The 25289-nt window shown below is 42.0% G+C and overlaps 1 protein-coding gene across 1 annotated transcript; it reads left to right on the top strand.

Annotated features, from left to right (window-relative positions):
• The first annotated feature begins 13465 nt into the window (after positions 1-13465).
• Positions 13466-24675, top strand: LOC109059514 (membrane-spanning 4-domains subfamily A member 4A-like). The gene is made up of 9 exons (XM_042737728.1): positions 13466-13569; positions 15419-15644; positions 16001-16111; positions 16209-16277; positions 16469-16597; positions 16872-17003; positions 18068-18091; positions 18874-18897; positions 24441-24675. Exons 2-9 carry the CDS (start codon positions 15456-15458, stop codon positions 24495-24497), a joined length of 735 nt encoding a protein of 244 aa, XP_042593662.1. The 5' UTR covers positions 13466-13569; positions 15419-15455; the 3' UTR covers positions 24498-24675.
• Positions 24676-25289: the final 614 nt, after the last annotated feature.

Here is a 25289-nt window from a genome sequence, read left to right as displayed (position 1 = left end):
CTTCTGTGCAATGGTGCTGTTTTGTTCCTCAAAGCGAGCGAAGAAGCCATTCAGCTCGTTCAGCAGAGAGATGGTGCTGTCACAGGTCCGCAGTGGGAGCTTGTAGTCTGTAATGGTCTGTATGCCCTGCCACAGTCTCCGAGTATCTCTGCTCTTGCTGAATCGATGGGCTATCCTCCTGGAGTACTGTCTCTTAGCCACTCTGATGCAGTGGGATAGATTGGCCCTAGCTGTCCTCAGGCCCACCCTATCTCCAGCTCTGAAGGCAGCGTTCCGCATCTTCAGGAGTCTGTAGACCTCCCCTGTCATCCATGTCTTCTGGTTGGCTGGGACAGTGATGGTCTTTGTCAAGTCAAGTCACCTTTATTTATATAGCGCTTAAGACAAAAAAGATTGTGTCAAAGCAACTGAACAACATTAATTAGGAAAACAGTGTGTCAATAATGCAAAATGAAAGTTGAAAATGTTAAAGGCAGTTCATCATTGAATTCAGTGATGTCATCATCTCAGTTCAGTTTAAATAGTATCTGTGCAATAATTTGCAATCAAGTCAATGATATCGCTGTAAATGAAGTGTCCCCAACTAAGCAAGCCAGAGGCGACAGCGGCAAGGAACCAAAACTCCATCGGTGACAGAATGGAGAAAAAAATCTTCGGGAGAAACCAGGCTCAGTCGGGGGGCCAGTTCTCCTCTGACCAGACGAAACCAGCAGTTCAATTCCAGGCTGCAGCAAAGTCAGATTGTGCAGAAGAATCATCTGTTTACTGTGGTCTTGTCCCGGTGGTCGTCTAAGATAAGGTCTTTACAGGGAATCTGTCTCTGGGGTTCTAGTTGTCCTGGTCTCCATGACTGTTACATCATCAATACACTTGGTGATGTAGGCAGTGACAGTCTCTGTCTTATGAGGGTTTCAAACTTGCAGAACAGGTTTAGATAATAATGTTGAAGAAAGGTTTTGATCCACTTTAAATGTTGACTACTGTATAGCGCATCTGTATTCTCTCAGAATGTAGCCTATTCACTACCAATATATTGAGTCCAGACATCAGTAAAGTATCCGTCTATGAACATGTTTTATAGGCTGTTTTAGATTTGGGAAATACACATGTGTTACAGACGTGACAGAAAACATTTTGGAGTTTTTGGAGAAATTATATATATAAATATATATATATATATATATATATATATATATATATATATATATATATATATATATATATATATATATATATAATCTGACAAATAAATATATATATATGTGTGTGTGTGTGTGTGTGTGTGTTTATATATTGTTTGTTTGTTTGTTTTTGTTGTATTTACAATGCACAAACCAGAAGCAAGAATATCTGTAGAGAAGGGTTGGCCATTCTCAAACATAAAATATACATTTTATTTAAATTTTCGTTTTTGTGTTTCAGGGGAAAAATCCGTGTTAAGGCATCACTCCGTTACGGACGGTTCTGAAAGCAGAATTTATGCAAACATGTATAAAATGCTTTAAAAACAGATATGTCTAGAGGGTATTTAATAGGTTTGCCCCCACGTAAGATTTTTCTAGTTACTAGTTGTTCATTTGTCATTATTCAACTAATAGCAGGTTTATATTAAATTTACATCTATAATCCATAATAAGCCTTCATATATTCCACGCTCAAGAACATGCATTAAGTTTGCCACAAAGCACATGCAGAAGTAGCCCAATAATTGTGAAAAAGGAGACATTTTAATTAATTATTAATAAACAAATGTTTTCTTGTCGGCTGCAAGACGAAATTCACAGTGCTGACTCTCTCCACATGGACGTGCCTTTAAAGAGAAATACAACCTTCACAGATTACATAATGCTTTCGTTCTGAATTGATTAGTTTAAAAGACATTTCAAGCTTTCTGAAGATATATTTCTCATGTATGTGAAACACCACAATTTTAAGTTAATTCATTATCAGGAAAAAATTCAAGTGATCGAGATGGCGCCTTCCTGTCATGCAACACTTGAATATGACTAATAATTCACATTTTGCATTACAATGTAAATCATTTTTACATGCAATTATCCAAAATAAAACCAAACAAGATTTGTAATGAAGATAAAATATGTAGATAAATAAGTATAAATGCTGCGCGTTGCACTCAGCATCAAGCTCGCCGCACAAATCATGCACTCTGATATTTTACACACCTGCATTTAAATGCGGCTGCAATTTATTTATTTTATTTTTTACTTAAATTATATGAAAGCAAGTAAAGAAGGCTCCTTTAAAATCACTGAACTTGTCTATTAATGAAGCTCTTATTTACATTGTGTGTATTTTGTTGATTATAATGAGAGAACTTGAGTTTAAACGTGAGGACGTTTTATTAATCAGTCCATTCTTTAGAGTTTCAATGATTTAGCTAAATCGTGCAGGTTTAATTTATTCGTTTCTTGTTTTAATTAGGCTTAAATAATGGGAGCGAAATTATACAGTGCCAAACGTTTTACTAAAATAAAGAAAATAATTTATAAAACACGCAACAATTTCTTAATCAGTGTACAGACAGATATGTATTTCCCAAGAAGTTATCTGTCAAAATAAAGGACAAGTAACGAATAACAAAGTAGTGTGAGACAAAAATGCATGCTGTTTTATTGAAGGAATTTTAAAATATAAATTAAAATATAGGCCTAATATGTGAGAATATTGACATTTTGCATATTAATCCATGTAGCCTAGCTCACTAAAATAAACCACTTTTAATGCTTCGATGCAAAGTAAACCACAATTTCTTTAGAATAATATAACACATAATTCATATTATATAAATAATACTGCACACCTATTAAATGTGTCAAATCTAAAATATGGTGTAATACTGTGCAGCTTAGAGAAAATATAAACACAGGCTTGACATTTATCCTGCTTGAATTCATTCTAAGAAACGCACATAACTTCATAAGTAGCCTACTAAACATTCATCTGTGAATATTAAATATTTTAACTACAATGTTAATCATTAATTTTCCCCCAATGCAACCATCAAATGTAACACATCAGTGAGGCAAAGCTGATGTCTATTTGTGAAAATGTGCTTTGATGCGCTTGTTTGATAACTTGTGATTAAAGCGCCACTCAGCGGTCAAAAGCTGCAAATGCACTTTGCAGACGCGGCGACGGCGGCAGCAGCTGTACGCGCGGCGGTAGAATCAACGTTTTGGATGGCCACCTACTGTAAGTATCGCTCTGATTCAGACGAAAACGCTGCCTCGTCTGGATCACATCCCTTAGGTCCTGCCTACCTCCTCGTGACCCACGATTCCTCCTACCCCTACCCGCAGGTGGGGGAGGAGTGCGAGTCGCGACACTAGCCTTCTGTGCCCGTCTTTGATCCTCAGATCGAGACAGGCCAGGACCCCTATGTTGTTCAGGCTCGGACCTGGACCTTCGTGGAATGAAGGATTTGAAGGCAGCTGAGCGCGCCATCGCCATCCTGAACTTCTCCTCTACCATCTCAACTGAGGTACCGAAAAATTCGGAAGGCGAAACCGGAGCATCGAGAAGAAAGCCCCTTTCTTTCCTCCCGATGTCTGCCAGGTTCACCCACAGATATCTCTCCGTTACCACCATGGCCGCCATAGACCTTCCCATGGGGGAGGCGGCCTGCTTGGTAGACCAGAGAGAGAGATCTGTGGTGCGGCGCAGCTCGGCTACCTGATCAGCTGAAAGGCCCTCGCCTTTATTCAGGTCCTTCAGCAGATCAGCCTGATAAGCCTGAAGCACTGCCATCATGTGCAACGAAGCCACAGCCTGACCTGCTGCTGCGTATCCCTTGCCATTTAAGCGGGATGTATCATGGAGGGGCTTAGATGGCAAGGAGGGAGATTTAAGAGAGGACATCTCCCCCACAGAGAGATAGCTAGCCAGCGTCTCTTCTACAGGGGGCAACCTCTCATAGTCGCTTTCGCGCATCGCCTCGATGTTGGCATAACTTGTATGCTGAAACCGATGGATGCGAGAAGAAAACGGCCTCTTCCATTCCTTTTCGATCTCTGCATGGAGATCAGGCAAAAATACCTGAGCTGAAGGGCTATGATCAGACAGATAACGCTTGTCGAGCCGGCCTCACAGCGTCACCTTGCTGGCAAGCTTCCATGGCAAGTCCAACTTTGCTGTGGCGCGATCCATAACCTCCAACAGCTCTACATACGCAGGGCAGGAGGATTGAGAAGGCTCAGCCTCAGCTTCTTCGCCACCCTCAGATATCTCCTGTTCTTCCTGGGCAGAACCCAGCAGAGCACTAACTTCAGTATCAGAAAGTGTTAAAGACAAAACATCCTCCTTCTGAAGTTCACTCTCGTCTGCCGCAGACGAGCGCTTAAGGGAAAGTCCCTCTCTAAACTCCTCAGTGAGATCCACCCTGTGATCTCCACGAGCTCACTCTCCTCCGTGCCTCAGCAGCGGCGGGTCCTGAACCGTGGGAAGCAGATGGCTGCCCCTCTTTCCTCGAAAAGAGAGACAGACGAGAGCGGAGCTTTTTCATAGAAAAACGCTCGCAATGCACGCAGATTGCCCCCTCAAGGACATCACGTGCATGCTCTTCGCCCAAACAAACGACGCAAAGACTGTGTGTGTCATCGGGTGTCAAATAACGCCGACTTGGATGTACACACTGTCTAAATGCCTTGCTAGTGGATGCCATGATAAACAGAGAAAGATCGCTCTTACTGTGTTCATTCAGATGCATGCTTCAAACAAAACAGTCAGTGAAGATGAAGAAGAGAATGAAGTGTTCTCCTGGTGCCTATTTATCCATAGTCGCACCGGTAGTGACGTCACGGGCTGTCGCCGGCCAACTCGTTGGTGTTTTTTCAATGCATGCTTCAGACATAGGTCACGACGAGTTTTTCCCCATAGCGACCCCTAGAGGATGCAGTTCGAATTTCCCTTGAAAGGGAACTTAGTTAAGTGCCTGTTCCTTTGAACAGACTGGTAGCTTAACCCACTAGTGTTAGAAGACAATCAGAAGTGCATGTACAGTGTGGGCATAATTATTATGCAAGTTGATATTCTGATCATATTTTTTTCCCCAAGTACATTTTAAAATTCCAAACCAAATCAATGTTAATAACTAATATTAATTTTGTAGTTAATTATTTATATGTGATATATAATTAAGGAATGCTGGAAATGAAAAACGTCTTATATTCAGCTGTGGTTATTTTTTACAGGTAAAATGGAACAGGAAAAAATAGATTTAACTCAGATCAAAAAGTCAAAAATTATTAAATGCTTATGAAAGGAATGCAATACTAGAAATGACAAAATTGAGGTGTGACCATTGGACAGCAAAACGCCCATTGGTCCAGCAGAGTCAGGCAAAAACAGGACAAGAAGAAAAGATGCATGTCAACTGCAAAAAATAAAAAATAAATTAAAAAAATAAATAAATAAAAATAATAAAAATCAGGAATTAAGAATTAGGTGTGAAACCACCAGGAACCCTTTTGTCTCCAGTGCCACCATTTTCCAGAACTGCAACCTACCTGTAGTCTCCAGAAGTGTCAGGTTTTTAGAGACTTAACTATGCCATCCTGAAATATGACCCACACTTAATAAGAATCATAGATGGACAGATTGAGATTGACTCTTGAAGGACCAGCTCCACGTCCTCTTGACTGAACAGGTGCTGGTCCCTTAGTTAAGAGTCACTCTCAACCTGTCTGTCTATAAAGCCTTCTATAAACAGTGTTCATGTATTTCACAACATTTCAGCTTGTGATTCTTATTAAGTTTGGGTTATATTTCAGGAATTTTTAAGTCTCTGAGAACCTGCCACACTGCACTTCTGGAGACTCCAGGTAGGTTGCAGTTCTGGAAAATGGTGGCGCTGGAGACTAAAAGGATTCCTGATGGTTTCACACTTCACAATTTTTTTCACCTTAATTCTTAATTCTTTTGCAGTTAACATGTCTTTTCTTCTCCACCTGTTTTTTTTTTTTTTTGGTAGTTGATGTGTCTTTTATTGTTTTGCTGTCCATTGGTCATGTCTTGACTTTGCAATTTCTAGTACTGCTGTAGTATTGCATAATTATGAGCATTAAATTTATTTCTTTTTTTTACTTTTTACTTTTTTTTTTTTGCAAGTGAAATGTCTTTTTTGGCTAATTTTACCTGTAAAAGAAAATCTGCTTAATTATGCACAACTGAATATAAGGTGTTTTTCACTTCCAGCCTTCCTCAAAAAGAACATATCCCTTATAAATGATTAAATACAAACATAATAGACCTAGTAGTTATTAAGATTGATGTGGTTTGGAATTGTCACGGTTGGTAGAACTGTTGTTTCATTTTGATCTTGTGTGGGTGGGGTTATGTGTGTGTCTCGTTACCACTGATTGTTTTATGTGGGTGTGACCGCTAATTGTTCCATCAGTGGCAGCTGCGATTCATTCCAGCTCGCTATTTATTGCCGTGTCTTTCGTCTTGTGTTTATCAGATCGTTGTTGCAGTCTCCCGTGTTCGTGCCTGGTCTTTTCATCCTTCCTAGTTTCCTGTTTCACTCAAGACGGATCGCTTCACTCCTGAAATCACCGTGGTTTCTTCACCTCCTCACTTACCTCAGGATCACCCGTCTCAGTCCCTGCGTCACACTCTCCTGCTGTCTGGTTCCAGACCTGATCCCTGGCCACGAGAGATCTGCCCCATATTCATCGTGTGACTTTCTGTTTATTCTCTGACGTTCTGTGTGAACTTAGTTCATTAAACTTCTTTGCACCTGCATTTACTTCCGCTCCTTTTTGCCGTTACAGAATGATCTGACCATACATGGAACCAGCAAGCTCAATCTCGCTGGCAGATTTCATCCATCACAGCATCTCCTGGATGGATCAGCAGCAGGAGAGCATTACCAACACCTGATGCGCAGTTCAAGCACTCGTGACGCAGGTATCCGAGCTCACCCAGCAGATCCAACAACTAAGCATTCCCGCTGCGCCGCCCACACCGACTGTTCCCCGCACTGTACCAGAAATGAGTCAGTGCCCGGAGCCCCGCCTACCCGTTCCCGAAAGTTATGCTGGTGAGCCAAACTTCTGTAGAGCATTCCTTACTAGATGTTCAATGCATTTCTCATTGCAGCCCCAAACATTCGAGACAGAGGAGTCTAAGGTGGCTTTCGTTCTCACGCTACTTACGGGACGGGCGGCCTTGTGGGGAACAGTGTTGTGGGAAAACCGGGACCCATGCTGCGCCTCGTTCCACGCACTCGCCACAGAGACGAAGAGGGTCTTTGACCGAGCTGTAGCTGGCAAGGAGGCTGCCAGGAGACTCACGGATCTTAGGCAGGGTGACTGTTCCGTTGCAGACTACTCGATCGAATTCCGCACGCTGGCAGCAGAGTGCAAGTGGAACGAGGAGGCGCAGTGGGATGTGTTCCTGCATGGGCTGTCCGACCGTGTTCAGAGAGAGATTTATATGCTGGATTTACCTCCTAGACTCAATGGATTAATTGACTTGGCTCGACGAGTTGATGCCTGCATTGATCGGCTGGAGCAACACGCTCAATCTACATGCACTCCCAGAAGCACTGGAGTTCAAGGTAGCAGTACAGAGAACACGGTCAGTTCCGTAGTCGATCACGAGCCCATGCAGGTGGGGAGAGCTTGGCTGTCCCAAGAGGAGAGAGAGAGGCGGAGGTCCCGTGGACTCTGCCTTTACTGTGGTAGCTCTGGACATTTCTTACACTCTTGCCCGGTAAAAGAGCAAGCCCAGTAGTGAGGGTGAGGCTACTATCGGGTGGGATCTCCGCCGGGAAGTCCTCATCATCTACTCTCCTTCAGGTGAGACTGAGATGGGCCAACGACACCTACCCCTGTCAGGCACTCCTGGACTCCGGAGCTGAGGGTAATTTTATAGACTCACATCTCGCACACCAGTTAAAACTTCCTATCATGCCTCTCTCCCACCAGATCTCCGTCAAAGCTCTTAATGGTCAAGAACTCGCCAACATCACACTTACTACTGGTCCCATAACCCTCATCACCTCCGGCAATCACACCGAGCCTATTCCATTCCTCCTCCTGGACTCCCCGGTTTCCTGGTTTCCAACTCCCCAGTGGTTTTTCAGGCACTCGTGAATGACGTGTTGAGAGACATTGTAGATCAATTCATATATGTTTACCTAGATGACATATTGTTTTTTTTTTTTGTCTCTCCAGGAACATGTTCAACACGTCAGGTGAATGCTTCAGAGGTTGCTAGAGAATGGGCTTTTTGTCAAGGTGGAGAAATGCATTTTTCAGGCACAGTCTGTTTCTTTTCTAGGTTACATCGTCTCTTCTGAGGGAGTGCACATGGATCCTGACAAGGTTAAGGCTGTGATAGATTAGCCAAGTCCAGAAGGCCCTACAGTGGTTTCTGGGATTCGCCAACTTCTATCGGCGTTTCATTCACAACTTCAGCCAACTAGCCACACCTCTGACAGCCTTGACCTCCCCCAGAATTACGTTCAGGTGGTCTGATACAGCCGAAGCTGTATTTACCAACCTTAAGAGCCGCTTCGTTTCGGCTCCCATCTTAGTCGCCCCTGATCCTACACGTCAGTTCGTGGTGTAAGTCGACCCATCAGAGGTGGGGGTAGGTGCAGTTCTTTCCCAACGCGCTTCCTCAGATGACAAAATGCATCCTTGCGCGTTTTTTTTTCCATCGTCTATCACCTGCCGAACGTAACTATGACATTGGTAACAGAGAATAGCTGGCCGTTAAGTTAGCATTGGAGGAATGGCGTCATTGGTTAGAAGGGTCGGGGGTACCTTTTATCGTTTGGACCGACCATAAGAATCTTGAATATATTACATCTGCTAAAAGACTCAACTCCAGGCAGGCTCGGTGGGCACTTTTTTTCAGATGTTTTGATTTTTCTCTCTCGTACTGCCCGGGTTCCAAAATCATCCAACCCGATTCCTTATCTCGCATTTTTGATCCATCTAAACGCCTGGTTAATCCAGAGTGCATTTTACCCAAGAAAGAAGTTATCTCTACACTCATATGGGAGGTCGAATTGAAGGTCAAGACGGCCTTAGAAGGGGTAACACCTCCGCCCTGTTGCCCACCGAATCGATTGTTTGTTCCGGAGGAGTTACGGTCCGATGTTATTCGATGGGGTCATTGCTCCAACGTGGCTTGTCATCCAGGAGTAAGCCGTACTAGCTGCTTAGTAAAGCAACGATTCTGGTGGCCATTAATGGCTCGCGATATTCACGATTTAGTTTTGGCTTGCTCAGTTTGTGCCAGTGCTAAGACGTCTAACCGACCTCCGGATGGGTTACTCCAACCGCTGTCTGTCCCTTCGAGACCCTGGTCCCACATCGCGCTAGATTTTGTTAACGTCCTCCTGCACTCTAATGGCATGACGGTTGTTTTGACCGTGTAACGCTCAGCCTGAAATACACTGGCTACACAAATAAAACATTTCGGTTATCTCTTAATAGTGGTGTTTGAAAGAATGCTATAAACAACCACCACAATAAAGAATGAATGCCAACCCAGCATGTATTATACAAGAAGTCAGAAAAGAGAAAAAAAACATACTATATATACACAATATATACCATAAATGTATGAGTAATGTCCTTGGAAGTCCAATGGTGTATGGGTGTGCGAGCGTGTTCGGTTCGGCCTCACCGGTGCAATAATTTGGAGTCCGGGAGCACGTTGAGACAGCAGTAATAAAGATCATGCGATCGATTGCTACATCCTAAATTGAGCCCATTGAGCAGCGCTCTCGAATGCTGCTAACCGGCTTCTCTTATCGGACGTGTCAACTTAGCTGATCCAGGTGACGTCACGGGGATTCCCTGGCGCTTCGCTAGTAAACTCTCGCGAGAAGAAACAGAGTCCACAGTTTTCCACGGGGCAATACAAACAAAGGAACATAAATAACAGCTGTGTCACATCAACAATCTATCACGACTCAGAGACAGGATGCAAATGCAAGGCGGTTTAATGACAAGATATAATATGGTCAGACAAACAGACAACAGGGACAGTGAGTCACAGGTGGAGTGGTGATGATCACAAGCTCAGATGGTGGGTGGCGCAGGGACCTCAGTGGACAACGATGATCCTCCGCGGTGCTCCAGTGCTGTATCTTCCGGTGAAGGTGCTTGTGATTCCGGTGCAGGGAACAAGAAGACTCGACGAAGAACAACGGGGGGAATCCACGATCCAAGACAGCAAGGGGAACAGAACGGAACACAGGGAACAACCACAACGATCTGACAACATGAGACACCAGTTACTGCACTTAAATACACAGCTGTTAATCAGAGACCACGCCCACAGACACACACCTGCACACTAAACAAGCCGAGAGAGAGACAGCGAATTCATGAACCGTGACACAATCACATTAACATTTAATCAACAGCTTTCTAAATGTACCTTTTAAGTGGCCGCGCTACAACCGTAGTGGACCGGTTCTTGAAGGCGGCACATTTCATTCCCTTTTCCAAATAACCTTCAGCCAAGGAGACAGCAGTTACTGTAACTGATCATGTCTTTCGGTTACATGGCCTCCCGATGGACGTGGTCTCTGACAGGGGTTCCCAGTTTGTGTCTAAATTCTGGCAAGAGTTTTGTAAATTATTGTTACGGTTAGCTTGTCTTCAGGTTATCATCCCCAAAGCAATGGTCAGTCTGAGTGAGCCAACCAACAATTGGAGAGAATGTTGCGATGTTTGGTATCCAAGAATCCTTCATCCTGGAGCCAACAACTCTCTATGGTTGAGTATGTGCATAACTCGTTACCAGTGTCATCCACGGGCCTCTCTCCATTTGAGTGTAGTATAGGTTACCAGCCACCAGTTTTTCCTAGTCTGGAATCTGAAGTCGCGGTCACCTCCGCTCACGCCTTCATCCAGAGGTGCCACCGTACATGGACCAGAGCCCGTGAGACTCAGCTCCAGGTGAGGGCACGCACTAAGGCTAAAGCCGATCACCCGGTCCACATCCCAGCCCAACCCCCCCGCCGCGACTCGTAGATGGGGAACCCACTTATTCGGTCAACCGTGTTCTGGACTCGAGATGGAGGGGACGTGGATTCCAGTACTTGGTGGACTGGGAAGGTTACGGTCTGGAGGAGAGGAGTTGGGTACCTGCTAGGGACATCCTGGATCACTCCCTTATCGATGATTACAATTGACAGGTAGGGTCGTCTGGGAGCGCCAGGAGGCATTCCTAGGGGGGGGGGGGGTACTGTCACGGTTGGTAGAACTGTTGTCTCATTTTGATCTTGTGTGGGTGGGGTTATGTGTATATGTTATCTCGTTATCACTGATTGTTTTATGTGGGCGTGACCGCTAATTGTTCCATCAGTGGCAGCTGCGATTCATTCCAGCTCGCTATTTATTGCCTTGTTTTTCATCTTGTGTTTGTCAGATCATTGTTGCAGTCTCCCGTGTTCGTGCCTGGTCGTTTCGTCCTTCCTAGTTTCCTGTTTCACTCAAGACGGATCGCTTCACTCCTGAAATCACCATGGGTTCTTCACCTCCTCACTCACCTCAGGATCACCCGTCTCAGTCCCTGCATCATGCTCTCCTGCTGTCTGGTTCCTAGATTCTAGATTAAAAACACACCTCTTTGGCCAAGCATTCAAATAATGCATCTCAATGCATCAAATAATGCATCTCATAATTTTGGACTGCAGTTATATCTGATCAAATGTGCATTATTATTCTTTAACTTGGGTTAAACTAATTAATTTTACTTGGCTGGAACAGCAGCTACGCTAATTATGTCTCTATTTGTTTCTCTGCTTTGCCACGGGATTTACATGCCGTGGTAACTAGGATTTACACAAGCACCTGTCTGGATCCAGAACACCTGAGAAGAGATGATGCCAACCCCTCAGAGGACCTCAGATGATGCTAACCCTGAGACAACATACAGAACTACCACATTTTTGCTATAAGTTTGATTGCATAATTGCTGTTAATAGTGTTAATCGTCTGTTTGTTTACGTCTTTTATTGATTTTTTTTTTTCTGAACATTTCTGCCGTATGCACATGAACTGACAGTCACCACTGATAAGCTACTACTAAATATTGTAGAAACTTAATTTTCTGTAAAGTTGCTTTGCAATGATTTGTATCGTAAAAAGCGCTATACAAATAAACTTGAATTGAATTGAATTGAATTGGTTCCGGACCTGATCCCTGGCCGCGAGAGATCTGCCCCATATTCATCGTGTGACTTTCTGTTTATTCTCTGACGTTCTGTGTGAACTTAGTTCATTAAACTTCTATGCACTTGCATTTGCTTCCACTTCTTTTTGCCGTTACAGGAATTGGTAGAATGTGCTTGGGGAAAAATATGATCAGAAATCAACTTGCCTAATAATTATGCACATACTGTTTATAGCTGGATAAATGTGAATGTATGAGAAATATTGTAAAAATTGTAAACCACACATTTGCTTTTTATTTAGCAAGCAGAATAGTCCAGTAGTTTAACATACTTGTGTCAGGACAAATAAGATAGAAATGTGTTTATATTTTAAACATTATAAACTACTCAATTATCTGTTTGCACATTGTTATATTATTATTTTTGTACTCAGTTATTAAACAGAAGACAAGTAGTCCAATATTCTTGTGTTAGAAGACAATCATATGTGCATCTTCAAATTAGATGTATGTATGGAAATATGTGCTTTTGATAAATCATCTTCTTTTTATATCTTTCCAGGTCTTGCTTATATACAAATATTTTGACATGGCGCTTAAATTCGCAAGTTGGTACAGTGTGTTGAAACATGGTCATAAATCTAAAGAAACAAAGAAATTTCATAAAATGGTCTTATTAATGACATTCTGCAAGAAGGTCTTGTAATATTTTCAGGGATGTTTAAACGAATGTTAAATATGCTTGTTAGTCGTTCATTCACTGTTCATTTTTAAACATGAATCTGATATTACGGCTGTATTTTCATAGGAGGTGGTCTTATCTGAAAAAGGATGCCTGTTACACATTTACAGTCATAGGTCAAACTTGTCAAAGCTGAGTTTTATAATGTTATTTGTTGTAATAACTGATAACACATTTGCCAAATTTGATTATTGTTTCATTTTCAGAAATCATGAGATTAATTATGATTATTTTATTGAGCCCTAATTTTTAAGAGTAGGAAATAACTAAATCTATAGTTAATAGCTACTGTGGAAAAAAACATGGGTTATTTTGTAATGGTTCTACTGCAAATGCTGTGGTAAACCATAGTTCATTTTGCAATTACTATGGTTATCTACAAAAAGTCTAGATAAATCATGGTTACCTCAGTAAAACTACAAAAACCATGGTTTATAATGTAGTTGCTAAGGTTTTACTACCAAAAAAAAAAAAAAAAAAAAAAAAAAGGTTAATTTTCGAATGGGATATGATGGCAAAAACATTACAGACTACTCAACGTGCTCTCTCGTTGTCAGTAACTCCACCCCTCACTTCTGGTTCTGGTGCTGCAGGTCTGCAGCTGGATATATCTCAATAAGACTGCTGTAAACCACAGCTTATAAGTTCTGCTTTATTAATCGGTAAGTCCAGTATGTCCTTCTCATAATTTATAAGTTGCTCTCATATAAATGTCACCATATTTGATGTGTTTTTTGTCTTTTTGGTATACTGAACTCGAGTATATGAAATTATGAATTGCGTTTATCATAAAATGTATTTATTATATATGCCATATATGTTTTTATTAAATACATTTCTGCAAAACTGTATTTTAATGTATTATGACATCGGAGTCAACTGTTATTTCACCTTCTCCACTATTAGTGAGAGTAGATTAAGTTTCTGTTAACAGACAGTTATTATCTATTTAATATTTACATTACATAGTACAATGAAAAATAGACAGTAAATTAAGTTGTAGAGAGAGGATAAGGGATGGAATCGCCCACAGCTCAAATGTATTACATGCCACATTCTAGCTATTTTTAACTATACAAAATGGCTCGTTTTACTTTTTAATATTGCAGACTGGTGTTTCTTACAATATTATTTTAATGTACTGTCTTATGCACACACTGGTTTGTAACACAAACAGTTTTACCATTTACTCCACTTTGTTATTCTTCTCATTATTCAGCGACTAATGAATTTCAGACATTCACAGAAAAAAGCTAACTTCCACATTAAAAAACACGGAGGATAGGGAGTCCCACAGGATCATATTTGTGGCATTTCTTGTGTTGACAACAAGCTTCTAACAGTTGTATTACTTTTTTCACCTCCGAACCATTGGGTAGTGTAATTTTTAAAAAGAATACACTGGTAATTACTTCTGTTTTGTGCACTTGTAGTAATGTTATGACGAGATATACAGATATGAGCAGTGCAGGAATGTGACTTATCACACTTTCATATCAAAATAATTCCTTAAGCTTTTATCATGGTCATTGTATTGAACAAACATTTAAGAAGTCTTAATTTTATAAAGCCTGCCAGATCATTTCTAAAATAAAAAGGGTCATAAAAGCCTGATGTTTTGTTTATTGTAAATGACAGAACATAAATCACTTATCAAAACTTTTCTTTTATATTTTGTCTAAAGGTTAAAAAAAAAAAAAAAAAAAAAAAAAAAACAGATATTTAAAAAATTGGATTCTTTGACTCTTATTGAATTATTCCAGGCTTTACAGTGTTAATAACACGTTAGTAGTTTTATAAAATAACATCTTACGCTTACTGTTAATTACAAACTCTATCACTTGTTTTCTCTCTCTCAATTTCCGTATGTACACACCACATGACTGATTTCAGACTAGTTGAGTGCAACAACATCATGAGAGAGAGAAACAGCTCTGACTGGTTTTAAATTCTTTAACATTTCACAGACAGAGAAAGAGCAATCAGACAACAATCAGTGTATAAAATGGACACACATTTCAGTTAAATAACTATGTTTCCCCTCTTTCACTTAATGCTGTTAAACTATGTACAAAACAAATATACTATTCATGCTAGCTTGCTTATTGCGCAAAAGAGCATGATTTAAGCCAACACAGTTCTGCAATTTCCTTTCCACATAATTGCTCAAAATTGGTCTACAATGCAAAATTATGCAGCTCAGCTTCAATAATCATGTCTGGAGGACACCAGGTACTGCTCATCACCTGCAGTCATGGGTCGTTCTTAAATTAATCTTTAGTATGTTTCGAAGAGCAATTCATTCATTTAGTGTTACAATGAAACATAAATATTATACCTCATCTCTAAGGTCTTCAGGTCCGAGTCATTTGTTCTTTTGTCATGTGATGTGATACAGAAATTAATGACAATAATATTTAATGAAGAATGTTTTAATAAATACACTGGAAATTTCATTAATAAAGCCAATGTATTGGATAATCATATTGTTTACCTGTTTTGATTTACTAGGGTTTTGTACAGGTCAGTTTAAGATTCAGAAACCAGAATGTTCAGCACTGGTCCAGCACCCATAAACTCTTCAACATTCGTCATCCAGTTTCAACCAGCAACACAAGCAACACCTGATACGTCAGTGACTCATGCTCCTGCGCCTGTTTATGGACAACAGTTGGTGGGAGTTTCACCTCTTCATGGTCTTCAGGCATTTCTGAAAGGCCAACCAAAAGCCCTTGGGGTGAGAAATGTCTCAAAAAAAATTAATTTAACTTTATGTGTGTATATATTACCTTGAGGCTTAGGTGCCTAGGTTTATCATTTACAGAGTAAAATAGACAACTTTACAGTGTATCAGTCACAGAGAAGAATGTTTTAGGAGTTGCAAACTATCAAAAAATGTGAAGTGATGCAATCTTGTAAATTCGCGAATACAGTGACATTTACACATGATAGTTCCACACTTGCAGAATATATTTTTGGGATATTTTTCTAATACAATCATAAGTCCATAACTACAGCTGCCATAAATTGATAGTGTATTTTCCATTGTTCCCTCTTTATGAAAGAATATCTGTACATTCTTTTTTAAAACAGACGGTCCAGATATTGATCGGTGTGCTGACTCTCCTGTTTGGCATTGTGTCTACAGTTAATGTAGAAATCATCTTTGTCATTAGTGGTGTTCCTTACTGGGGATCTATCATAGTAAGAAACAATTATACAATTAAGTGTTCTGTCTTTTATAATACAAGGTACATATGCCAACGCAAGCCTCAGTTTTTGTCTTTCTCTCTCCTCTCAGTACATTACTGCAGGCTCACTCTGCATTGCTGCAGAAAATAACATTAATTCACCGTCTGGTTTGTGTTTGGTACGTACACAGCCACTGGTGCTTGGACCATGATTATTAATACGTTTTGTTTATTTATATCAAGTAGTGTACTTTTTAAATCAAACTCCAGATACTTTTCTATCTACATTAACACGTTAACACAACGTTTTAAAGTACTTGCTAATTTATTGATTGGTTTTATGTTGGTGTTGTTTTCTTTCTGCCTACAGATGAATGCTTCACTTGGGATGAACATTTTCAGTACTATAACTGCAGGCATCGCCATTATTTTTATTTCACTGGATTTGGTTATAAGGCCACATGCTTATGGAAATAGTTATGGAATGAGAATGTATACAGTATGTCATCAATTTTTATATTCACATTTATTTAGTAACTACTATAAGATCACTGTGTGGTCAGTACACAAGTTCACTCAAAAATGAAAATTACCCCATGATTTACTTAACCTCAAGACATCCTAGGTGTATGTGACTTTATGATAAATATATTACATTACCATATGATGGTATGACAGATTCTGGACTGCTGAGCATTCAGTGTACCAGTGTGAATAGTAATGATCATTTAGTTTGTTACTTTTATTTGTGTTAATGTTGATTTTTCTCTCAGAATCTTTTCATTGGGATCAGAATCGTGTTGCTGTTATTCTCCATGCTTGAGTTTATCATCTCCATCTGTCTGTCAGCATTTGCCTGTAAAACCGGTGCCTGCTGTTGTCCTTCTGGGGTTCCCAATCTTCAGGTTTTTACAGCTGCTTTAAACTTTCAGGCTAGGCTTTCTCAAGCCAACCTCAAGTTTGTCTTGACCAAGTAGTTTCATCTAGTTCCATTTAATGCCACTTTTGCAAATGAGGATGTTTTCAAAAGTAGATTTAGTTCCTGTTAACACACACGCTAACTAAAAAATGTTCTAAAGACTTTTTCGTAACGTTCCCATCGAGTTTTGAAAACATCACTTCTGAATGTCAAAAAGATCAGTTTTAAAACATTTTTTCTTTGTTATATGAACATTAAAGGAACATTCCATTTTATAATTTTCTCAAACATTATGGAACTTCTTTTGAACTTTTGAATGTTACATTAATATATTTTTTTTAATCTTCTGAAACAAGTAACATTTAAAAAAAAAAAAAAAAAAACCTTAATGAATGTTGAATGATGAATGTTCATCTAAAATGTTTCAGGGCAAAACATTCCATGAATGCTTTGTAACTTTTTGAGAAAATAAAAGACCAGAAAACTCTAAATGAACATTTTATTAACATTACTAGAGAATGTTTCTTCATAACTTTGAGAGAACATTATCAGAACATAGCTGGGCTCACATTAACTAAATAAGGATGTATATTGTCTTTAATATAAAACTAGTTTCAACTGATTAACTCAAACTCCAATGTGCGGATGGGAGGTGCAGTCAGATTTAGCTCACTTTCTGATGACAAATTTATTCTTAAAGTATAGATAATTAAACAGACACACATAAGAGCAGAAATATTTGAAAACGTTTACTATATTTGTAAGGCCATCAGAAATAAACCCAACCCACAAACACACAGTAAACCCTTTTTGGTCAGTCAGATAAACATGCTTTGTTGAAGTTTATTACCTGTTTTTCATATTAAACTTATCATCTGTGAAAATGAGTTAAGAGACAGAATGAAGGAATTAGATAGGAGGAAAAAGAGGAACAGAAAGTGCAAACTGTGTTGACTAATGCTGAAGGACAAACACCACAGACTTGAGCAAGGGTATTCTGAGAAATGCCATTGACTATTCATACATTCACTGTCCTCTTGTGTTTTTCAGAAACAAGGCGGGGACGTTTATCAGGTATTGTGCTGTTATTGTGCTCTATTGTGATGAGTGACTGACTGTTGCTGTGATTTCATATGCACTCTTAGAAATATAGGTGCTTAAAAGGTTCTTCACAGCGATGCCATAGAAGAACCATTTTTGGTTCCACAAAGAACCATTCAGTCAAACCATCTCTTTCTTACCTTTTTATAATCTGAAGAACCTTTTTCTTTGTTATATAAACATTAAAGGAACATTCCATTTTTTAATTTTCTCAAACATTATGGAACTTTTTTTGAACTTTTTAATATTACTTTATTTTTTTTTTAAATGTTCTGAAACAAGTAACATAAAAAAAAAAAAACTACTTGATGAATGTTGAATGATGAATGTTCAACTAAAATGTTTCAGGGCAAAACAATCCATGAATGCTGTGTAAATAACTTTGAGAACATTAAAGACCAGAAAACTCTAAATGAACATTTTATTAACATTACTAGAGAATGTTTCTTCATAACTTTGAGAGAACATTATCAGAACATAGCTGGGCTCACATTAACTAAATAAGGATGTATATTGTCTTTAATATAAAACTAGTTTCAACTGATTAACAAACTCAAAAACTGATTAAATCAAAATCTTATCATCTGTGAAAATGAGTTAAGAGACAGAATGAAGAAATTAGGAGGAAAAAGAGGAACAGAAAGCGCAATCGGTGTTAACTAATGCTGAAGGACAAACACCACAGACTTAAGCAAGGGTATTCTGAGAAATGCCATTGACTTTTCTCCCATTCACTGTCCTCTTGTGTTTTTCAGAAACGAGACGGGGACGTTTATCAGGTATTGTGCTGTTATTGTACTTTATTGTGATGAGTGGCTGACTGTTGCAGTGATTTCATATGCACTCTTAGAAATATAGGTGCTTAAAAGGTTCTTCACAGCGATGCCATAGAAGAACCATTTTTGGTTCCACAAAGAACCATTCAGTCAAACCATCTCTTTCTTACCTTTTTATAATCTGAAGAACCTTCTTTCGCCACAAAGAAGCTTTTGTGAAACAGAAAGGTTCTTCAGATGTTAAAGGTTCTTTATGGTTCCCTTTCGAAAGCTTCAGTCGATGCTGCGCTGCTCAGCGCATTGGGAAACGTCTTGTTCGTGACCAGCTGTGAATAATGTGTGTAACACGTCGATAGAATTGACCCGGCGGTAATATAGCCTCGGTTGATGACGTCATCTGAGCGCGCCCGCAACACGGGGCTATAAATAGATAAGCCACAGGTGCATCAACAGGTCTTTTGTCTTCAGATCATTCTGTGCATGTGTACGTCAGGAAGATTCTTTTTGTCTACTACAGATCTTCGTGCGATGACCCAACGAAACAGTAAGTGTTGTGTTCCTCCATGCTCTCGTCCTATGTATGAGCTGGATACGCATGATTACTGTTTTGTTTGTTTGGGGGAAGAGCACGTGGTTCTGGCTTTAGAGACGGGCGAGTGCGAGCATTGTGAACTGTTCTCAGTGAAGATGCTTCGTGCTCATCTGAACTATTTTCAGACCACACCCACCTTTTCGTCGGAGGGCTCTCGTGCGGGTCTGCGTGACGAGCGAGCGACGGGCCCGTCCCTTTCGCTTACAGTGTCACCAGATCCACGCATCCTCTCTCGTGATCTCGAAGCGCGCTCCGGTGCTTCTTCGATTCACGAGGAGGATGATATATCTCTTGAGTCTTCGGGCGATGAGCAGGCCTCTGAACGCTCCTCTCGCGAGAGGAAATCGGTCGAGGAGCTGCTCGAGGTGGTTACTCGCGCGGTGGACAGGCTGCAGCTTGACTGGCCACGCGACCAAGAGACCCCCAAACGTAGTAAGCTGGAGGATAGGTTTCTGTCGGGGGGGTAGGAGAGAGAGACCGCAACATCAGTCTCTCCCCTTTTTCGAGGACCTCCATGATGAACTGTCGAAGTCATGGAGCAAACCATATACTTCCCGCATCTTTGTGCCCTCGACGTTGACTTTTTTCAACTATCGTGGATGCAAAATCGCGGGGATATTCGGAGATGCCTCGGGTTGAAGAGTCGCTTGCGAGCTATCTCTCACCTGAATCTGCATCCTCGGTGAAGAAACCTACTCTCCCCACTAATCCTTGTAGAATTACATCATCGCTAGTGGGTAAAGCTTATCAAGCTGCAGGTCAGGCTGGTGCTGCGCTGCACACTATGGCAGTGTTACAGGCATACCAGGCTGACCTATTGAAGGACTTGAGTGTGGGCAGTACAATTGACGAGGAAGCATTCGCTGAGCTTCGTCGGGCCACAGATTTGTGTCTCTCCGGGCGACCAAGCAGACGGCTCGTGCCATTGGCCGGTCGATGTCAGCTTTAGTCAGCACGGAGAGGCATCTGTGGCTTAATTTGACGGGCAAGGAACGTTTGTTTCTTTTAGACTCCCCTATCTCTCCATCTGGCCTGTTTGGCGATTCAGTTAATTCGGTCGTCGACAGGTTTAGGGAAGTAAAGAAACATGAAGAAGCGTTCGTTCAGTTTCTTGCTCGCCGCACTCAAGGGGAGGGGCCATCAGCCACCCAGCCTTGCCCCAGTCCTTCAAAAACCAGGGAGGTTAAAAAGGCAGAGCGTGGCAGACCGTGCTCCCCCTCGTAGGGATTGGGGACAGGTTCGCCATGCTCAGCAACCTCCCAAGCCAGACCTCAGGACTTTTATTAATAAGAAGAAGAAGTCCTGACGCCATGGCACCCGTGCTGGTGGGGGTAGTCCCTCACGGGGTGGGGCGCGCTCGAGAGCTTTTCGCCCCGCCCCGTTACCCTCACAAAACCCCTCCATCCCCGCCGCTTCTGGTGTCTCGGGGGGCGGGGGTTTCCAGCGAGATATTAGATGTTCCAGTACTTCCTGCCATCATTCTGGACACGGAACATCTAACATCCCCTCAAAAGGAAGTATTGAAATTGGTACCACTCTCAGAGAGTCTGGCAGCGTGGGAACTTCTGCCAGGCATTTCTGCATGGGTATTGAGCACAGTACGGGTAGGATACAGGATCCAATTTATTCGTCATCCTCCACGTTTCAACGGCGTGGTTTCCACTTCCGTGAAACCGGAGCTGATGCAGGTACTGTCTCAAGAGCTACAAACTCTTCTGGGCAAAGGAGGCCATAGAACATGTTCCTCTTCCACAGAGAGAGTCGGGCTATTACAGCAGATACTTCCTAGTTCCCAAAAAGGGTGGGGGGAGTGCGTCCAATCTTGGATCTTCGAGGCTTAAACCGTACGATCAGAGCACTCAAGTTCAAGATGTTAACCGTCAAGATGGTTGTGTCGCAAATTCGGCATTGCGATTGGTTTATCACGATCGATCTGAAGGACGCATATTTTCATATAGAGATTTTGCCACAACACAGGAAATTCCTGAGGTTCGCTTTCGGGGGGCGAAGCATACCAGTTTCGGGTTATTCCTTTCGGCCTAGCCTTATCACCCCGCACGTACAAAAAATGCATGGATGCAGCGCTGGCTCCATTACGACTCCAGGGCATTCGCATTTTGAATTATATCGACGATTGGCTGATACTAGCGCAATCGCGAGAGATGGCGCTACAACACAGGGACATCGTGTTAGCTCATCTAGTTTCTCTGGGGTTGAGACTCAACACCGAGAAGAGTGTTCTCTGTCCGACTCAGAGAACGACTTATCTCGGGATCGTTTGGGATTCGATCACGATGCGGGCACAACTGTCTCCCGCTCGGATCGAGACCATTCAGTAGACCATGAGCAAGGTCAGGCTAGGCCAGGATCGCACTGTTCGTCAGTATCAAAAGATGTTAGGTTTCATGGCTTCAGCATCCACGGTGATTCCTTTGGGGCTGTTACACATGAGACCGTTTCAGTTGTGGCTAAAAGCCAGAGGATTTCATCCGAGAGCCAATCCTCAAAGGCAAATAAAAGTGACGCGCCGCGGGCTTCGTACACTATCTCTGTGGATCAGACCCCGGTTCCTTGCCTTGGGTCCCACTCTAGGGGCACCGTGTCGTCGCAGACTGCTAACGACAGATGCCTCCCTGTTGGGCTGGGGAGCAGTTTTGGATGGCCACCCAGCTCAAGGGGAATGGGGGGGTCGTCAGTTCGATTGGCACATCAATTGCCTCGAGCTGATGGCCGTATTTCTGGCTCTGAAATATTTCCTCCATCATTTGAGAGAACAACACAGCAACAGTCTCATATATAAATCACCAGGGGGGTCTGCGCTCACGCAATCTGAACAAGATAGCGAGGCAGATTTTTCTTTGGGCCCAGGACAAGCTCCTGTCACTCAGGGCAGTTTACATTCCGGGGCGTTTGAATGTGGGAGCGGATTTACTGTCCAGACAGAAACTTCCGACAGGGGAATGGAAACTCCACCCAGAGGTAGTGGAACAGATTTGGGAAAAAATTTTACGAAGCAGAGGTGGACCTCTTTGCCTCCCTTCAGACAGCGCAATGTCCCCTCTACTTCTCTCTGAGTCACCCAGCCCCCCTGGGTCTGGATGCGATGGCGCACACATGGCCCAGAATGCGCCTGTATGCATTTCCTCCAGTTTCTCTGCTCCCGGGAGTCCTAGCCAGAGTTCGCCAACAAGGGTCTTGCCTCTTGCTGATAGCGCCACGTTTGGCCGAACAGGGTATGGTTCTCGGAGATAATATCTCTCCTCGACGGCTCGCCTTGGGCGATTCCGGAGAGGAGGGACCTTCTGTCTCAGGCAGGGGGTACGATATTCCATCCCAGGCCCGACCTGTGGAATCTTCATGTTTGGCCCCTGAAGGGTACCAGCTGAGGAACACAGGGCTGTCGCCGGGTGTTATTGATACCATCCTTAGTGCTAGGGCTTCCTCCACCAGACGGAGTTATGCCAGTAAATGGGGTGTCTTTGACAGGTGGTGTGTGGTACACAATGTAGATCCGGTCAACTGCCATATTGCTTCAGTTCTGGACTTCATGCAAGAGAAGTTGTCAACAGGCACATGCCCTGCTACTCTTAAGGTTTATGTGGCCGCTCTTTCGGCTTGCCACGCCTTGATTGACGGGATGCCACTCGGGAGACACCCTCTGCTCTCTCGCTTTCTTCGTGGGGCCAGACGACTGAGGCCTACAGTAAAGACCAAGATGCCTTCTTGGGACTTAGCTATAGTTCTCGAGGGTCTGGTTGAAACCCCCTTTGAACCTTTAGAGTCAGCGTCTGATAGACTTCTAACTCTAAAAATGGTTTTTCTCATGGCAATAACTTCTTTGAAGAGGATTGGGGATATGCAGGCTCTGTCTATCTCACCATCATGCTTAGACTTTGCCCCAGGGAGCGTGAAAGTGATTCTGCATCCTCATCCTGATTACCTGCCTAAGGTTCCGTTTTCGGCTGTACATCCGGTCATTCTAGAGGCCTTCTGTCCTCCGCCGTTCGCAACGCCGGAGCAGGAGAAATCTTATAGACTGTGTCCAGTCCGTGCTCTTCAGACTTACGTCCACCGCACTAGCCAGTGGCGTAAGTCGGAGCAACTGTTCATCTGTTATGGTGGTGGTAACAGAGGAGCAGCTGCCACCAGGCAGACCATGTCTCACTGGGTCAGGGATGCTATTGCTTTGGCTTATGAGGCGCGCGGTCAAGCTTCGCCTATAGGTCTTAGAGCTCACTCCACAAGGGGGGTCGCCTCCTCTAGTGCTTTAGCAAGGGGTGCCCCCTTACAACGGGTTTGTGATGCGGCAGGTTGGTCCTCTCCGCACACATTCATAAGATTTTATAGTTTGGATGTCCATGCTACTCCGGGCTTTCATGTCCTTGAGTCAACATCACAAGCTAATGTCTGAGGCCTTCTTGTGGTTTGGTAGCACACCTGCACAACCTTAGGGGTCCAGACATTTTCAAGCACAGCGGCGTGGGTTTTCTCGTTCCCAATGCGCTGAGCAGCGCAGCATCGACTGAAGCTTTCGAAAGGGAACGTTCCCGGTTACTTAGCTGTAACCTTGTTCCCTGAGAAAGCGGAACGAGATGCTGCGCTGCATTGCCGTACTGAAATATGTCCCAGGACTGCTCTTCAGACAAAATGTCCTGTTGATGCACCTGTGGCTTATCTATTTATAGCCCCGTGTTGCGGGCGCGCTCAGATGACGTCATCAACCGAGGCTATATTACCGCCGGGTCAATTCTATCGACGTATTACACACATTATTCACAGCTGGTCACGAACAAGACGTTTCCCAATGCGCTGAGCAGCGCAGCATCTCGTTCCGCTTTCTCAGGGAACAAGGTTACAGCTAAGTAACCGGGAACGAACCATTTAGACAAAAAAAGGTTCTTCTATGGCATTGTGAAACACCTTTGTTTTTAAGAGTGTGTCTGTGCTTCTTCAGGATATTGGACGGCGAGACACGGACACCTACGACACTGTCTATCCCGGGAATTATTAGCCGCTGGCCTGAGAAACTCTCAAACTGTACTGCTCATTCAGTCTTCATGTCCTAAAAACTGTATTTTTGCTTTGTTTATAAGTAAGCAAACTAGCAGAGCTTTACTGATCATGAGATTCTGCCTATTGTCCTTGTTTGTATGTGTCTTTGAGACAAATTACACAATTAATGTATAAAATACATGTGTAAGGCTCTTCATTTCAACATAAAATTATATTTTTCACTTGGACAGATTAAAAGTGTGTTTCAATGTTATCATGGCTACCCTTACCAAAAAGTAGTATACTTCAAGTTTATTTTATTAAGTATACTTAAGTATAGTTCAAGTATATTTAGACTTTTTGTAAGTATAAGTCAAGTATACTTAAATGTCATCTTAAGTATATTTCTGAGAAGTACATAAAAAGTAAACTAAAAGCATACTTTCCTATTTTTAGTTTAAAAGAAGTATACTAATAGCACACTTGAATAAACTTCTTTTTCGTAAGGGCAACTATTTTTAAGATGAATGTGTGTGGCTTCCGGTTATTTTTAGTGGTACAAAAACAGCTTGTTTATGCTGCCTGGCAAACTGGTATTCTTATCATATTATTTTAGTTAGTCTGCTGCAAAATGAATAAATGTAATGTGAATATAAAATATAACAAACCAAAATGAGCAACACCATAGTAAAAATATAATTATAAAAGCATATCACTAAAAGTAGCCTACTATATAAACTAAACTAAATAAAACAACTAAACTGCAACCTAGCTAACAAGGAATGTGCTCAGAACTTTGCCTAACTTCTTT

Source organism: Cyprinus carpio, chromosome B14, assembly GCF_018340385.1.
Source record: "Cyprinus carpio isolate SPL01 chromosome B14, ASM1834038v1, whole genome shotgun sequence".
Taxonomy (NCBI): domain Eukaryota; kingdom Metazoa; phylum Chordata; class Actinopteri; order Cypriniformes; family Cyprinidae; genus Cyprinus; species Cyprinus carpio.
Note: the sequence above shows the minus strand (reverse complement) of the source record. Positions and strands in the feature narration are given on the sequence as shown.

Excerpts from the sequence above, each read along its gene's own strand:
- LOC109059514 (XM_042737728.1), top strand. The coding sequence starts at position 15,456 with ATGTTCAGCACTGGTCCAGCACCCATAAACTCTTCAACATTCGTCATC. Across the intron at positions 16,598-16,871 it reads ATGGAATGAGAATGTATACA|AATCTTTTCATTGGGATCAG; the intron begins GTATGTCATCAA and ends TTTTTCTCTCAG. Across the intron at positions 18,898-24,440 it reads GAGACGGGGACGTTTATCAG|GATATTGGACGGCGAGACAC; the intron begins GTATTGTGCTGT and ends GTGCTTCTTCAG.